We start from the raw sequence: 18,528 nt of genomic DNA, 5'->3' as shown, positions 1-18,528 counted from the left end.
GAAGTCCATCAACAGAGGAATGAATAAAGAAGAGGTGGTATATATATATACAATGGAATATTATGCAGCCATCAAAAGAAATGAAATCTTGCCATTTGTGATAACGTGGATGGAACTAGAGGGTATTATGCTTAGCAAAGTGAGTAAGTCGGAGAAAGACAACTATCCTATGATCTCCCTGATATGAGGAAGTGGAGAGGCAACATGGGGGGTTTGGGGGGTAGGAAAATAATAAATGAAAGAAGATGGGATTGGGAGGGAGACAAACCATAAAAGATTCAATCTCAAAAAACAGACTAAGGGTTTCTGGGGGGAGTGGAGTCGGGATAGGGTGGTGGGGATATGGACATTGGGGAGGGTATGTGCTATGATGAGTACTGTGAAATGTGTAAACCTGGCAAGTCACAGACCTGTACCCCTGGAGATAAAAACACATTATATGTTTATTTAAAAATTTAAAAACAAAAATTAAAAATAGAAATACTAAAGGGGATCCTTTGAACAGCAAAGAGAGACCAAAAGCAATAAAGACTAGTAAGGAACAGAGAAACAGGAACAGTGATTTTACAGCTAATACAATGGCCAATAATTCATATCTACCAATAATTACTCTGAATATAAATGGACTCAATGACACAATGCAAAGACACAGGGTATTAGAAGGGATTAAAAAAAAACAATACCTATCAACATGCTTAGAAAACACTCATTTTGAACCTAAAGACACCTCCAGAAACAAAGTGAGGGGGTCGAGAGCCATTTATCATGTTAATGGACATCAAAAGAAAGCTGGAGTAGCCATCCTTGTTATCAGAAAAAATAATTTTTAAACCAAACACAGTAATAAGAGAAGAAGGACACTATTATCATAATAAAAGGGTCTTCCAATAGGAAGACCTAAGAACTGTAAATATTTATGCCTCAACCTGGGAGCACCCAAATATATAAATTAAATTACTAAAAAACTTAAAGAAACTCATTGATAATAATACAATAGTAAGGGACTTTTAACACCCCATTCACAGCAATGGCCGAAGATCAACAAGCAAACAATGGCTTTAAATGACACACTGGACCCGATGGACTTAACAGATACTTTTAGAGCATTTCATCCTAAAGCAGGAGAATACACATTCTTTTTGAAGAAACATGGAACATTATCCAGAAAACATCACATAATGGGTCACAAACCAGTCTCAACAGATACAAAAAGACTGTGATCACCATGCATATTTACAGACCACAAGACTATGAAGCTTGACGTCAACCACAAGAAAAAAATTTTGGAAGAATGCAAATACATGGAGGTTAAAGAACATCCTACTAAAAGAATGGATAGGTCAACCAGGAAATGAGAGAAGAAATTAAAAATACAAGGAAACAAATGAAAATGTAAACACAGCAGTCCAAAAGCTTTGGGATGTAGCAAATGTGGTCATAAGGATGAGGTATATAGCTATACAGAAATTCCTCGAGAAAGAAAAGTCTCAAATGCATAAGCTAACCTTACACCTAAAAGAGCTTGAAAAAGAACAGCAAATAAAAGCTAAGTCCAGCAGAGGGTTGGAAATAATAAAAATCAAAGGAGAAAAAAAATGATACAGAAATTTTTTTTAAAACTATATCAACAAAACTAGTAGCTGGTTCTTTGAAATAATTAGTAAGATAGATAAACCCCTAGCCAGCCTTATCAAAAGGGAAAAAAAGGACCCAAATACATAAAGTCATGAAAGGAAGAAAAGAGATTACAATCAACAGTGAAGAAATACAAACAATTAAAAGAAAATATTATGAGTAATTATATGCCAACAACTTAGGCAATCTGGAAGAAACAGCTAAATTCCTAGAAAGAAAGAAACTACCAAAACTGAAACAGGATGAAATAGAAAATCTGAACAGACCTATAACCAGCAAAGAAATTGAATAAGTCATAAAAAATCTCCCAACAAACAAGAGTCCAGGGCCAGATGGCTTCCCAGGGGAATTTTACCAAACATTTAAAGAAAAATTCACAACTATTCTTCTGAAGCTATTTCAAAAAATAGAAATTGAAGCAAAACTTACAAACACATTCCACGGGCCAGCATTGCCTTGATCCCAAAATCAGGTAAAGACTCCACCAAAAAAGAAAAGTATAGACCAATATCCCTGATGAACATGGATATAAAAATTCTCACCAAGATACTAACTAGCTAATAGGATCTAACAGTACATTAAAAGGATTATTCTTGGGCACCTGGGTGGCTCGATGGGTTGGGCCGCTGCCTTCGGCTCGGGTCATGATCTTGGGTCCTGGGATCGAGTCCCGCATTCGGCTCTCTGCTCAGCGGGGAGCCTGCTTCCTTCTCTCTCTCTCTCTGCCTGCCTCTCTGCCTACTTGTGATCTCTCTCTGTCAAATAAATAAATAAAGTCTTAAAAAATTAAAAAAAAAAAGGATTATTCTTCACAATCAAGTGGGATTTATTCCTGAGCTTCAGGGGGTGGTTCAACTTCCACAAATCAATTAATGTGATACACCACATTAATAAAATAAAGAACAGGAACCATACAATCCTTTAATCGATTCAGAAAAAGCATATGACAAAGTACAGCCTCCTTTCTTGATAAAAACCCTCCACCAGGTAGGGATAGAAGGAACACACCCCAACATCATAAAGGCCATATATAAAAGACCCACAGCTAAAATCATCCTCAAGGGGGTAAAAACCGAGAGCTTTTCTCCTAAGGTCAGGACAAGACAGGGATGTCCACTCTCACCACTGCTGTTCCACATATTTGGAAGTCCTAGCCTCAGCAATCAGACAACACAAAGAAATAAAAGGCATCCAAATCTGCAAAGAAGAAGTCAAACTTTCACTTTTTTTGTTATTTTCTTTATTATTTGCCAGAGAGAGACAGCCAGAGAGGTAACACAAGCAGGGAGGAGTGGGAGAGGGAGAACCAGGCTCCCTGCTGAGCAGGAAGCCCAGTGTGGGACTTGATCCCTGGACCCTGGGATCACCATCCAAGCTGAAGGCAGACGCCTAACAACTGAGCCACTCGGCTGCCCCCAAACTTTCACTCTTTTTTTTTTTTTAAGATTTTATTTATTTATTTGAGAGAGAGAGAGAGATCACAAGTAGACAGAGAGGCAGGCAGAGAGAGAGCGGAAAGCAGTTTCCATACTGGGCAGAGAGCCTGATACGGGGCTCGATCCCAGTACCCTGAGATCATGACCTGAGTCAAAGGTAGTGGCTTAACCCATTGAGCCACCAGGCACCCCTCAAACTTTCACTCTTAACAGATGACTTGATACTCTGTGCAGAAAACCTGAGAGATGCCACCAAAATAAAAAAACAAAAACAAAACAACAAAAAAAAACTGCTGGTGCTGATACCTGAATTCAGCAAAGTCACAGGATATAAAATCAACATACAGAAATCTGTTGCATTTCTCTACACCAATAATGAAGCAGTAGAAAGAGGAATCAAGTAATCAATCCCATTTACAACTGCACCAAAAACTGTAAACTACTTAGGAATAAACCTTACCAAAGAGGTAAGAAAACTGAAAACTACAGACCACTTACAAAAGAAATAGAGGAAGACACAAAAAAACAAAAATATTCCATGTGCATGGACTGGAATAACAAATATTCTTAAAATGTCTATACTATCCAAAGCAATCTACAAATAAAATGCAATCCTGATCAAATTACACCAGTATTTTTCACAGAGCAAGAACAAACAATTCTAAAATTTGTATGGAACCAAGAAAGACCTAAATAGCCAAAGTAATGTTGAAAAAAAAACCAAAGCTGGAGGTATCACAATTCTAGTCTTCAAGCTTGCATTACAAAGCTGTAATCATCAAGACAGTATGATATTGTCACAAAAATAGACACACCAGTGACTGGAACAGAACAGAGAACCCATAAATGGACCCACTACTATATGATCAACTCATCTTCAACAAAGCAGGAAAGAATATCCAATGGAAAAAAGATGGTCTCTTCAACAAATCATACTGGGAAAATTGGACAGCAACATGCAGAAGAATGAAACTGGATCACTTTCTTACACCATACACAGAAATAGACTAGAATGGATGAAAGACCTAAATGTGAGACAGGAAACCATTAAAATCCTAGAGAAGAACATAGGCAGCAACCTCTTTGATCTTGTTGGTAGCAACTTCTTACTTAATAGAAATGCCTCCAAATGCAAGAGACACAAAAGCAAAAATGAACTATTGGGACTACATGACAATGAAAAGCTTCTGCACAGTAAAGGAAACAACCAACAAAACTAAAAAACAACTGACAGAATGGGCAAAGGTATTTGCAAATGACATATTAGATAAAGGGCTAAAATCCAAAATCTATAAAGAACTTATTATAACTCAACACCCCAAAAAAAATAATAATCCAGTCAAGAAATGGGCAGAAGACATGAATAGACATTTCTCCAAAACAGACACACAAAAAAATGCTCAACATCATTCATCATCAGGGAAATATAAATCAAAAACCACAATGAGGTACCACCTCGCACCAGTCAGAATGGCTAAAGTCAACAACCTAGGAAATGACAGATTTTGTGAGGATGCAAAGAAAAGGGAACCCTCTTACACCGTTGGTGGGAATGCAAACTGATGAAGCCATTCTGGAAAACAGTACAGTGGTTCCTCAAAAAGTTAAAAAGAGAAATACCCTATGATCCAGCAATTGTACTACTGGGTATTTATCCAAAGGCTATAAAATACTGACCTGAAGGGGCACATGCTCCCCAATGCTTATAGGAGCCCTATCAACAATAGCCAAAGTATGGAAAGAGTCCAAATGCTCATCAGCTTATGAATGGATAAAGAAGATGTGGTATATACACACAATGGAATATTACTGAGCTATCAAAAACAATGAAATCTTGCCATTTGCAATGAAAAAGAATGGAACTAGAGTGTATTATGCTAAGCGAAATAAGTCACTGAGAGAAAGACAAATACTGTATGATTTCACTCATGTGGAATTTAAGAAACAAAACAGAAGAACATAGAGGAAAGAAAGGAAAAATAAGATAAAAACAGAGAAGGAGGGAAACTATAAGAGACTCTTAACTACATAGAACAAACTGGGGGTTGCTGGAGGGGAGGTAGTGGGGGGGGGATCAGGTCAAAGGGCATTAAGAAAGGCACTTGTGATGGATGAGCTCCAGGTATTTTATGTACGCAATGAATCACTGGCTTCTCCTCCTGAAACTAATATTACATTATGTATTGAGTAATTTGAATTTAAATAAAATCTTGAAAGAAAAAATAAAACAAACAAGGTCAGATCATCAATTGAAAAGTTTACATGTAAGATTTTTTCATTTTAACAACAAGCACATCAGGATGTCTGGGTGGCTCAGTTGGTTAAGTATCCAACTTGATTTCAGCTCAGGTCATTATCTCAGGGACTGAGCTCAAGCCCTATATCAGGGCTCCCTCTCCCTTTAACCCTCCCCATCGGGTCATGTGCATGCGTGTGCACTCTCTCTCTTGCACTCTGTAATAAATGAGTAAATAAATACAAGCATAACAAACAATGTATCTATAATATCAAGTGAAAGGTCCTTTTTACTGTCTTTTAGCTTCCCTACCCATCCGCTCTTCAGAGCTTTGTTTAAGTTTATCCTTCCACTTTCCTATGTATTTGTGAGCATGTGGACGGACACAAAGACACACACACACACACACACACACACACAGAGTTATGGACTGAACTTTTCCTCTCCCAAAATTTCTTGTTTAAATCCTAACTCCAAAAAACCTCAAATGTGACTATATTTGATGATCAGGCCTTTAAAGAGGTAATTAATGTTAAATGAGGTCATTAGAGTAGGCCCTAATCTCCCTGGTGTATTTAGTAGAAATTAAAACACAGACAAGCACAGAGGAAAGACTGTGTCAAAGCAGAGAAGCCAATCATCTGCAAGTCAAAGAGAGAGATCACAGAAGAAATCAACCCTACCAACACCCTGATCTCATAATTCTAACCTCCAGAACTGTGAGAAAATTTGTTGTTTAAGTCACCCATGCTGTGGTACTTTGTTATGGAAGCCCTAGAAAACTAACATTCATGTACACACACAGAGCTGTTAAATCAACATAGTTAAGAGTAGATGAAGTTCATACGTGGCGAATATTCACACAGTGAAAAACATGACTATATTACAATGACGTCATAATATAAGTTACTCAAGATCAATAAAAATAATTTGATAAATAAACCAAAACAGAAACCTTAACTTCACTTTCTTATTATGCTTTGAAAAGCATGATAGCAGTTTAAAAACCTACTTTCCTAAAATGTCAATATCTAAGAAAATACCCCTATAGGATACAGTTTCTCCACTCTAACATCTCTTTGCCTTCTGGATGTGGAAAAGAAAATTTAATTGGAAAACTACCAAATGAGCCAAAATATAACCTGCAGTTAAAATTTCTAGAAAGAGTGGGGCGCCTGGGTGGCTCAGTGGGTTAAAGCCTCTGCCTTCAACTCAGGTCATTATCCCAGGGTCCTCGGATCGCACTGGGCTCTCTGCGCAGCAGGGAACCTGCTTCCCCCTCTCTCTCTACCTGCTTCTCTGCCTACTTGTGATCTCTGTCTGTCAAATAAATAAATAAAATCTTTTAAAAAAAATTTAAAATTTCTAGAAAGGGTAAAATTTTTTATCTTATTCTTTTTTAAAAAAATTTTATTTACTTATTTGACAGAGAGTGAGCAAGCATGAGCAGGCGGAGTAGCAGGCAGAGGGAGAGGGAGAAGCAGGCTCCCTGCTGCGTAAGGAGCCTGACACAGGACTCGATCCCAGGACCCTGGGATCATGATCTGAGCTAAAGGCAGAGGCTTTAACCCACTGAGCCACCCAGGCACCCTACCTTATTCTTTAAAGAACTTCACCTTGTAAGTCACTCTTTTTAAAGACTTATTTATTCATTTTAGAGAGAGAAAGAGAGAGCACGTGTGAAGTGGGGGGGAGGGAGAGACAGAACCTCAAGCAGATTCTGTGCTAAGTGTGGAGGGTGACACAGGGCTCAATCTCACAACCCTGAGATCACGACCTGAGTTGAAACAGGGAGTTGGATGTTCAAATGACTGAGCACCTTAGGTGTCCCTTGAGTTATTTTTTTCTTAGCAAAAGATGCCTACTAATAAAGTAACCCAAAATTTTGCAATAAAAAAACATGTGTGCTTTGGTTATCAAACTAAAAACTAATATTCAGTGCTACCCTACCACAGTACCACCTAATGACAGAAATGTAATGGATGAACTTAAGAGGTTATCCTCAAGGGTGCCTGGGTTGCTCAGTCGGTTAAGCGTCCAACTCTTGATTTCGACTTAGGTCATGATCTCAGAGTCATGAGATCGAGTCCTGCATGGGGCTTTGTACTGAGCTCGTGGAGCCTGCTTGGGATTCTTCTATCTTCTTCTACCCATGACTTTAGTGCATTCTCTCTCTCTCCCTCAAAAAGAGATTATCCTCAAACTTAGTAACTCCATAGTCTGATTATGATTTTGCTGAAATAAACATTTTATGTAGAAAGTGAGGCTTTGATTCCAAATGTGTAGCAACAAAACAAATATTATTTATTTTTATGTTAAATTTAGTTGTTATTTTGGTTATAGGGTTTAATCATTCATTTCACAAATATTTTCTGATTGCCTACTACATGAAAAAGACCATTCCTGGCTCTGTAGAAGATAAAAGAGATGATTGGAATGTATCTGCCTTTTAAGCATCTAAAATCTTATCTCTTTAACAGGACACATATGATAACTACTTGTAGAAGAAGATGTTACAGGAGTTCAAAAGAGGAAGAAATCAATGTCTTTCAAGCTTATAAAGAATGGTTGTTGGGGCAGCTGGGTGGCCAAGTTGGTTTAGTGTCTGACTCTTGGTTATGGCTCAGGTCGTCCTATCAGGGTCATGAGATCGAGCCCCGAGTCAGACTCTGCACTCAGTGTGGAGTCTACTTAAGATTCTTTCTCCCTCTCCTGCCCCCAAATAAATTTTAAAAATCTTTAAAAAAAGAACAAATGGTTCTATAGAATAAACTGGCCCTTGAGCTAAGTTCTGAAAAACTGGGAGGAGTTAGAGAGAGGGCATTTCAAACAGAGAGTATGGCATAAATGAAGGAAAACAGAAAAACACAAGATCCAAGGAACAGGGAGCAATCCAGAGTAACTGGAAAAGCAGGGTATTTATAGGAAAATATTTAACAATGTGTCTAGCAAGCTAGTTATGTGGGGGATCCTTAAGGGCTTTGAAGACTAGGCTAAGATACAGAGAACACTGGAGTCCATAAGTAAAGAGTGACACTTAACTAGAGTTGTTCTTTAGGAAAAACAATCTTGAGGTGTTGTATGGGATGGATTGGAAGGGTAGTAAATAACTGTAAGCAATGAGGAAGTCATGCATAAAGTTACAAGGGCCTAAAACTATAAACAGAAATTGAGAGAACGAAAAGGACAGGACAGGTTGCAGTTATTGCAATGAAATGTACACCCACCTCACAGAGTTACTGTGAAGATAAAATGACATAATAATATAACAGACTTGAAAAGTATATTTACTCACTAGTACTAAAATCTACAAGGGTGTCTTGAGAGCATAAATGAGGACTTTAGGTAGACAAATTCTGGAAAAGGAAGAAAACCAAAAGAACAAAAATGTCTCCTTTTGCACACAACTAAATATACCTACTAAAATATTAAATAATTAAAAGACCTAATTTTCATAAACACTGAGAACAAAGAAAAATAATGCTTATAAATAAAAAGAACCAATTTTAAATTATCTCAGCATTGTAAAAATTACAGCCATATAACAACTACAACTCAAGGGGGAAATGGAAAATTACTTAAGAGGCAAGTTGTGGGTTATTTTTCTCATGCTTTTATTAGATGCAGTTTTGTACAATTAAAAAGGGAAATTTATAAATAAAATAAAGAGGGAAAACTATAAGGTTCATATACAGAACAGGCAATTTCGCTTCTATTTTAAACTCTACTTTATAACATGGGAAGAACATACTCCTATTTGAAAAACCGGAAACTTTCAGATAAACACTGAGTATCAGTGTATTACTATATTTTCCATTTAATCAAAATTTTAATACAAGCAAAATAAGTTTCCCTTCCACTTCTACCCCCACTGCCCAATGACAAGTGCCCTTTACTCCACCACTGGATACTCAGGAACTCCATTAGAGAACCCCAGCCTGAAATACTATATTTATCAGGGATTCTCGGATTGCCAAGCAGAATGAAGTATGTGTGTATGCCCATTTTCCTAGGGAGAAGGTTCATGGCTTTTACCAGATTCTTGAAGGGCCTAGTATTCTAAAAGAAAATTTAGAAATAATCTTCACTTTTCTTCCCCCTCCTTTTAGTCTTAATAGCCAATTCAAATAACTATGTCAATGACTTAAAGAATGTTAGTTATTTGACTATTTTCAAATAAGGGATCCTCTGAATTATTCTTCTCCTTTTCTCAAAGGATTTTATTTATTTTTTTGACAGAGATCACAAGTAGGCAGAAAGGCAAGTATAGAGAGAGGGGGAAGCAGGCTTTCCACTGAGCAGAGAGCCCAATGCAGGGCTTGATCTCAGGACCCTGAGATAATGACCTAAGCCGAAGGCAGAGGCCCAACCCACTGAGCCACCCAGGCACCCCCCCCCCCCAACTCCTCTCCTCAATTCCCAGTGCCACTTCAGACTAAGACCTTTATACTTCCATTCTTTATCATTTACAGTCCAGGTATGCTTCATCTTTATTTACAACTTTTACAGCACTGCTGCCATTCTCCACTACCTCCTTAGAACCTGTTTCTATCTTCACAGATAATTTTACAACCTAGCTCACTCTTCCCCTCTAATTCTATCTCCCCAACACTAGCAAATACTGAACTCATCACCAATCTCATTTTTTCTACTCCTGTTCTTAGATCAACAAGTACTATAAGAGGCAGAACCATATAAATCTGCTCCATTAAAAACCTACATGAATTTAAATGTAGCCTATGTTGCTCCTGTAATAGTAATAAACTAGGCTCGTAACATAGAGGTTCTACTTATACAAAGGATTACTCCCAGAAGATTAGAGTCAGGAAACTAAAGAATTGACAAACTTTAGAGATCAAGTAGCTGAATCTTATTTTAGAGAAACCAAGTCCAAAGGAACAAGTGATCTGTCCAAGATAATCAAGAGTAGAAATAGAGCTCAGGTAGGCAGGTGTCCTGATGACAATGTTCATTCCACTATATCATGCTATGTCCTTTGTATATCAGTTGTTCATCTTCTTTAATACTTATAAATCAAAATCCTTCAAATTATCTGTATTTTCTCCAGTAAGATTTACTTACTACTATACTACTACCTCCAGACCTCTTAACATTATACAACATCATTCCTTCCTGGCTTATTGGGTGAGAATGATATAGAGGAAAATAACTGAAAGCTTTACTGAAATCAAGACAGACTATGCTTCTAAGTACCTTATCATTCTCTCATATGAAGAACTGAACTGGTTTGGTAGGTCTTTCTTTTCTCAAAACTAGGCCATTGTTTCTTAATAACTTATATTCTTCTAATGACTGCAAATTATTGTTTAATGATTTGTTCTAGTTCTCCTAACACCAAAGTTAAGACTAGAATCCAACTCTTCTGTTTACCAATGTTCTTTCTGCCAAATCACCCCTATTAAAGTCAGTTTTGATCCTGAATGATATAAATTTAAGTCAGTTCTATCTTCAAGAAGATATCTAAATTATAATTAATGGTTATTCATTCTGCCCCTTAGGTTAAAGTCTTCCTTGCTCTTCCAATAAAAAGATTATTAATTTAAGAAATTCTTTTTTATATGCACATTAAATCCCTCTTCTTACAACTGAAGTCTATGTCTCTTTTTATAAACTAATATTCCAGGTAAATTCAGGTATCACTGAACTACTAGAAGGAAAACCTTTAATTTTAAAAAAATGCCCTTCAGGTACTTTAAATGTCACTGAATCACCTCTCGCCCTCTTTTAAGTTCCACGCAACATCCCCTTAAAAGTACCCTTAATTTTCTCCTCTTAAGTTCTGTTCTTGATTTTCTGGTTACATTTTATGTCTTCTCAGTAATCACTGTCATTTCTTGATATGCATCTTATAATATAAAACCTGTATCTTAAAACCAGGATCTCTAAAAAGCAAAGTAGGAGGATTGTTTCACTACTGTTGTTATAATCTACTTCAATTAATAGGAAGGCCAGAAGTAAAGTCTCTTAGCAGCAGCCAGTGAGCAATGGGACTGCAAGAAGGGGAAATTTACTACCGGGAAATATTAAAGCTCTCATCCTTTGTCCATGATGAAAACAAATGAAATGTGAACCGACAAATGAAAAAAAAAAAGTACCTATCCAAAAAAACTACTAAATAGAATACACAAGGTAACTACACTAAAGTAAAAGGTATGCCAGATAGTCCTCAATGGGAATATCTTCTAAAAATCAAACAGAAAGGACAGACCATTCTGCTGCATGGAGTATAAACCAAAGAACACAAGCCAGTCAGAATCAAATGAAGAGAGTTTCACTTCTAGCATACAACATAAGATCTCCTTAGACCCATTTCTCAGCAAAACCGGCAAGTTACAAAAGGACCACCATTTACCACCCCTAGAAATGGTCCTGGGGCATACAGCAAAATGAAATAACATGAGCTCCAAGTCAGAAGACTATCTTCCTGGGAATGACAGGACATCAGCATTTCTCTCATCTTTCCCCCAGTGACCTACTGCTGAAACTAGCTTCTGGGCTAATGTGGTCAAGAAGGAGGGGCTCCCTTCTTCCACATATCCCCACAGAAGGGACAAAGCTTCACCTTGAGTGTGGTGCCACTGAAAATACTTGATTGTTGAAGGCCCAATCGCCCTAACCCTGACTTCTAAGAGGCTGGTTCCATATCAGGAGAAGCATGCCAAAAAGAACTCCTCTTACTCCCCACTAGCACTCAACTCCTAAGGTGGGGGTATCACTCAGAGAGAGGCCACCACTGTCCCCACCCCCAGCTTCAGACCCGTGGCTGGCAGATTTCTGCTTGGCAGGAGAAGACCCTAAAACATATAGCTCCTCATCTCTTCCCACAGGAATTGACTTAATGTGGAGAAGTCCATGCCTCAGTTTGCTCTCAAAAACAGTGGAGGTTTCTTGTGAAAGGCCAAGTGGGAAAAAACTGATGGAATCATCAGCCACAGAAGCTAAACTGTGGGTCAGCTGGTTTGCCCAAGAACCAGAAAAGCAAGAAGGCAGGTAGCTTGGAAGAGCCCGCCTGGAATCAGATAAAGTCTCAAACGTTGTCCTCAGGAACTATCACTTCAAAGCAACACCAATTTGATTTAGTCTGTGGAACAATTTTTGCCCCAGGGCACTTTTGAAAACAGCAGTACAATCTGCCAGCAACTAATGGAACATAACTGGGAAAGAGACAGAAATCCCCAGCAAAACCACTGTCATCCCAAGGTAACTATGGACATACTCAAGGTTACACCCCTTAAGGAGCAACATTAGAGGCAAAGTAGGCAGCAAGGAGGAGAGTGAAGAAAGACATCACTAAAATAGTCCAGCTAGTCCTTAACAAAATATAAAATCAAGTAAATAACAATAACAAGCTCTGGGAAGAAGGGGACCGGTACCCCACGTTACTACATTATCTAAAATGTCCAGTTTCCCAAAAAATTGCAAGACATGCAAAGAAACAAGGAAGTATAACCTATACCCTGGGAAAAAGCAGGCAAGAGAAACTGCCTGTGGTTTTGACCAAATGTCAGACTGCAAAGAAAAAGCCTTCAAAGTAATCATTATAAATATGTCCAAAGACTCAAGGAAACCATGTTAAAGAAATAAAAGGTGTGATGACAATGTAACATTACATAGAGAATATCAATAAACAAGTAAGAATTATTTTAATGAAACTAAAGGGAAATTCTAGAGTTGAAAGTTATAGTAACTAAAATGAACTATTCACTAGAGGGGACTGACAGCAGATGTGAATTGGCAGAAGAAATAATTAGTAAACTTGAAGACAGAACAATAGGGATTATCCAATATGAAGAACAAAGATAAAAAAAAGACTGAAGAAAAATGAACACAGCTTCAGAGAAATGAGGGCCATTATTAAGCAAACGAACATATGGATAATGACTGTTTCAGAAGAAAAGGAGAACGATAAAGGGAAAGAAAAACTACTTGATGAAATAATGGCTGAAAATTTCCAAAGCTTATTAAAAAGAACTTACATATTAAAATGCAACTTACACATCCAGAAAGTGCAACAAACTCCAAGGAAGAAACATATAAAGAGATCCACAGACACATTATAGTAAAAACATTAAAAGCCAAAACAAGGGGAACATCTTGAAAGTAGCAAGAGGAAAAAAGACTCCTTCCCTACAAGAGGACCCCAATAAGATTAACAGCTGATTTCTTAGCAAAACAATGTGTAGTCCGGAAGGCAGTTGGATAATATTCAAAGCACTCAAAAAAAAAATTGTCAAGCAAGAATCCTATATCCAGAAAATATACTGTTCAAAAATGAAGACAAAACAAAAACATTTGCAGATAAACGAAAACTGGGAAAATGTGTTTATACACGCCTTACAAGAAATACTAAAAGAAGTTCTTTAGGCTGAAAACAAGTGATCTCAGACTATAGCCCAAATATGCATGCACACATGTACATACACACACACACACACACACACACACACTCCAAAACAAAGAGCACCAGAATGTATAAATGCACAGTTTTTTTAGCTTCTTCTTTGAACCAATTTAAAAAGCAACTGTATAAAATAGTATGGATAAAATTAATTGTTGAGCCTATGACATATAGAGATGCAATATACTTGCCAATAATATCACACAGGAGATAGGTGGGAGCACAGCTATAGTGGGATAAGAAAATGACTCAAGATGGTAAATCAAACACAAGAGAAGAAACGAAGAGAACTAGAAATGATAAATACAAAGGCTAGTGTAACAACATAAATATTTACTTGCCTTCCTTTCTTCTTTCAGCTTCTTTTAAAGTCATAAATTATATATCCATATTGTTAGGACTGTAACATTTTTAAGTGTAATATATATTAAAACAAAGTGGGGAAATGCAACTAGAACTAAACAAGAGCGATGTTTCTATATCTCACTAGGATTACATTATAAAATTCTTAGAAGAAAACATAGTAAATCTTCATGACCTCAGATTTGGCAATGGATTCTTAGCTATAACACAAAAAAGTATGACCAATAAAAGAAAAAAAACAGATAAATTTGACTTTATCAAAATGAAAAGCTTTTGCACTTCAAAGGACATTATCTAGGAAGTCAAAAGATAACTCACAGAATGGGAGAAAATATTTGCAAATCACATGTACGATAAAGAACCTGAATCTGTAATATATAAAGAACTCTGACATCTCAATAATAAAAAGACCCAATTAAAAAATGGGCAAAAGATCTGAAGAGACATTCCTCAAAAAGAGATTTAAATGGCCAATAAGCACATGGATAGATGTTCAGTGTCTTTTGTCAACAGGGAAACACGAATCAAAACCAAAAATTAGAGAACACTTCACACTCTACTGAATTGCACACTTTAAATGGGTGAATTATACAGTATGTGAATTAATCTCAAAAAAGATGTTTTAAAAGAACAAAAGAAGAAAAATATATGATCAGTGTCAGGATCAAGAATTAAGAATTTTTTAAACTTAGATAAAAAGTGCTGTGGACTAACTGTATGATACCTCAGTTTCTACCACATAAATATTGATGAAAAAATTGTATCACTCAAAATTCATGTCTTTTTAATATTAACTAATGTAGTAAAGAAGCAACTGCATAATAAATCATTACAATTTAAATCTTATCATACTAACCATTTTAATTAAAAAAACTTTTATGTTTAAGGTTATTTCCCTCTATTAACAGTGCTCCAGTAGAAGTATATTTACAGGGCACATGAGTGGTTCAGTCTATTAAGCATCTTCCTTCAGCTCAGGTCATGATCCTGGAGTCTCTGTGATGGGCTCCCAGCTCAGCGGGACCCTCCTCCCTCACTCTCTCTCTCAAATAAATAGAATCTTTAAAAAGTATATCTTTACAATTCAACATTTATTGTATGCTTAATGTCTGCCAGAATCTTATTTACCTTCATATAAATAACTTGACACACAGAAGGCCATAAATGAATGAGTGGCCTTAAAGACTGTCATTTATCTATACTAGGATTTAGTTACCTCATCTGTAAAATCCAAAGGCTAGATATGATCTTCTCTAAAGTAACACTGAACAGAACTTTCTGCAATGATGGAAATGTCCCATACCTATGTGCCATTTTAGCCCTTGAAATGCAGCTAATGCAACCAAGGAATTACATTTTTAATTTAATTTAAATTTAAACAGCCACACGAAGCTAGTGACTACCATACTGCACAGCTTAGTTCTAGAGTATCATCCCTGTATGAAAAACACATTTTATAATACATCCCAGTAATCACATACATGCAGGAGTGTATATATACACATATAAACAACAGTTACCTAAAGCATTACTTCCCCTAATATGTATAAAGCACTGATATTTTCTTTCTTATTCCACTGAATTTCATATTTTAAAAGTGCTTATCCAAACTATTAACATGATTTCATTAACACTGCACTAAGGTTCTTTTCAGCTCTAAAATATTATGCTATTTACTAACGACTATCCTAAAAATATATATTAATATTTATTTTGTAATCTTTCCTTAAAGATTTATTTCTTTATTTGAGAGGGGAAGGGCAGAGGGAGAGGCAGATAGAAACCCAAGCAGATGCCAAACAGAGTCCAAAGCAGGGCTCAGTCTCTGGACCCGGTGATCATGACCTGAGCAAAAACCAAAAGTCAAATGCTCAACTGACTACACTACCAGAAGCCTCTATTTTGTAATCTTAATCACAGATCACTATATGAAGATGCCTTAGGCTATATCAGGTTCTGCTAAAAGCCTTATAACCATTCCTTCATCTTTCCATTAAATCTTTTTTTTTTAATTATGGCAAGAGTTCCATGCCTTTAAGAAGTAGAAAACAAAAGTAACATCTTTCCCTTGTTTTTCACTTTGGAAATGGTAACCAAAAGGAATGGTAAAATGTACAAAGACAATAAGGAAGAAAGTTTTGGGGACAGTGTTCATGAAAACAGAGAAGGCTAATTTTTTATTTCCATTACTTCTTCTGAAAATACAGTAACTTCTCCAGCCCCCTCACCCTCCCGGCCTGACAAAGTCCTACAAATTTTATCTTAACTTCATCAGACTTTTTAGAGGACTACAGAACAAGAATGGTTCCCAAGAAATCATGTGTTCCAAAGTTTCAACTATAAAGTGTTTTTAAAACTTTATTAAAATGATCTGGATTGCTCCCCTAGCCTAAGGTGCCACTTTTATCCTAAACTCCTCAGTAACCTAAAACTATATGTAGTTCTACAAAAAGTCCATGTTCTCTCTTCCCTGTGGGCCTCTGCACACACTATTCCCTCTTTAGCTAATTTCTCTTCATTTTTAAGGTCTTGGCTTAGTTTAGATATCAGTTATTCAAGGCATTTTTCCCACCTCAAAATTAGACTTGATGCCTTTCCCATACACTCTTCCAGTACTCTCTACCCTCCCCATCATTGCACTACTGAATTATATTTGCCTGTTTATTTACCTTTTTCCCTTACTAGATTTTAAACTCTTTAAGAGCTGGCCTGTATTTTATTCTGTTCACTGCTGTAAAGGTGTTCAGTAATTACTGGACGAAAAAATAGATACAATTTCTCCAGCACTCCACATGCCTAGTGTCATTCGATAGTCTCCCTGCTTAAAATGTTCTCCCCATTTCTATCACCAGCATGAGATCCTCTCTGTGGTCTGGTCCTTAATTACCACCATTTCCTCTATATGTTTATTGTTCTTATTGTTTATACTGTTCATTTGATATTTAACCTACACTGTTTTTTAGTTATCCTTATAATGCATAGATTGCCTCTCCCTAACTAAATTGATCAATCTTGTAGGCATTAATTTATGTTTCTCTTGGTACCTCCATTATTGAGCGTAGCCCTATGTACACAGTAGATATTAAATATATGTTCACGCAGAATCAAAATTTATGAGGGTGCTTCTCATACAAAACTGAAAATACTTCAGTGATACTGATGAACAAGTATCACTGAATGGGAATTAAACTTTTTGCCAACATATAGTAAATGAATGATACACTAAAGTACAAATAATTTATTTGAAACTGCTGAGTGAGGGATAACAACAGACAGATATTAAGAGGCACTATCACAAAAACTACATTAAAGATAACCAGCTTTATGATTTCCAAAGAACAGAACACTCTTCTCAGATCAAAGGACAATCGTGTTTACATATGAATTTAAGGCGGTCAATGTTTTGGAGAGAAAGACAGTTACAGTTTCGGCTTATCAGGAACCACTGTCAGCGGAGAGTTAACTGCTGCCAAATCAATTTGCCTCTTGTTTACACGTAGCTTTGCTGTCATCTTACAGTGTTCCCCTAACTGCTACTTTCAACCAAATGAGTAAAATCTGAACCATGGGCATACTGGTCACAAATTCCATTACTAACTCTGGGAAGCAGCTCAGTTTTCCTTACATTTAGAAGGATAAGCAATCTGGGAATCCTGTCTACCACATCTCTTAAACTCAGAAGAAAAAAAAATGTAAATCCTGCGAGAGTCACTAGCGCTTAGGTGCCCTCTGACCAAAACCTTCCGTTTCATTCCCGTGGGCTATGCCAAAAAGGTTTTCTTCACCCTTTCCTCAAATTACTAACCCCAATTTCCTTCACTTCCGAGTTAGCACTGACAACCTTTCCTCTTGGAGTTCTCTCTGACCCAAGGCCACGAGGGCAAACTTTTCCCTGTAGGTCCCTTTGTCCTTCACCCTACTCTACCATGTGATGGCATCTCACCTGGGAAATTCGAGCGGTTCCCGAAACGCCGAGCTGCCGTGATCTCCACTGAGAACCTGCGCCACGGACAGAGACTAGATGTCGGATCAGAAACACGGCATGCCGGCGTTTTTCGAAAGCGGCCCCGGCGGCTGCCCAGCGTGAAGATTGTATCGCGAGCAGCGCCATCTTGAGCGAGGAAAGAGGAACCGAGGGCAAAGGATTGTGGGACGCTGGCGGACCCAACTCAGCAACCTTAATCTCTCACCTCCCTCTCTTTTTCTCAGGGCCCCAGACCGGAAATAACTTAGCGGAGAGTCAGACGCTTGGGCTCCACCCCTTTTATCTTCCAGGGAGGTTCTTTGAGGGTTTTACGCAATCGGTAATGTAAGAATAACGTTGTCTTTCTCTGTTTTCCTAGATTTGCCACATAAAATACAGGATGCGCACTTAAATTTGCACTTGAAATAAACGAATCATTTTTTTAGTATAATTATGTCCCAAATACTGCTAAATC

At 37.2% G+C, this 18,528-nt stretch overlaps 1 protein-coding gene across 2 annotated transcripts in view; it reads right to left on the bottom strand.

Moving 5' to 3' along the window:
* Positions 1 to 18,258, bottom strand: part of ABCB7 (ATP binding cassette subfamily B member 7) — a 157,435-nt gene extending 139,177 nt beyond the window's left edge. For both annotated transcript variants that reach the window (XM_059386333.1, XM_059386334.1), the window contains exon 1: positions 18,033 to 18,258. In XM_059386333.1, coding sequence (XP_059242316.1) covers positions 18,033 to 18,200 — 168 coding nt within the window. In that variant the 5' untranslated portion in view covers positions 18,201 to 18,258. The remainder of the gene's footprint in view (positions 1 to 18,032) is intronic.
* Positions 18,259 to 18,528: the final 270 nt, after the last annotated feature.

Source organism: Mustela nigripes, chromosome X, assembly GCF_022355385.1.
Source record: "Mustela nigripes isolate SB6536 chromosome X, MUSNIG.SB6536, whole genome shotgun sequence".
In the NCBI taxonomy this organism is placed as follows: domain Eukaryota; kingdom Metazoa; phylum Chordata; class Mammalia; order Carnivora; family Mustelidae; genus Mustela; species Mustela nigripes.
The sequence above is the reverse complement of the archived record's forward strand: the minus strand, read 5'-3'. Positions and strand labels throughout refer to the sequence as shown.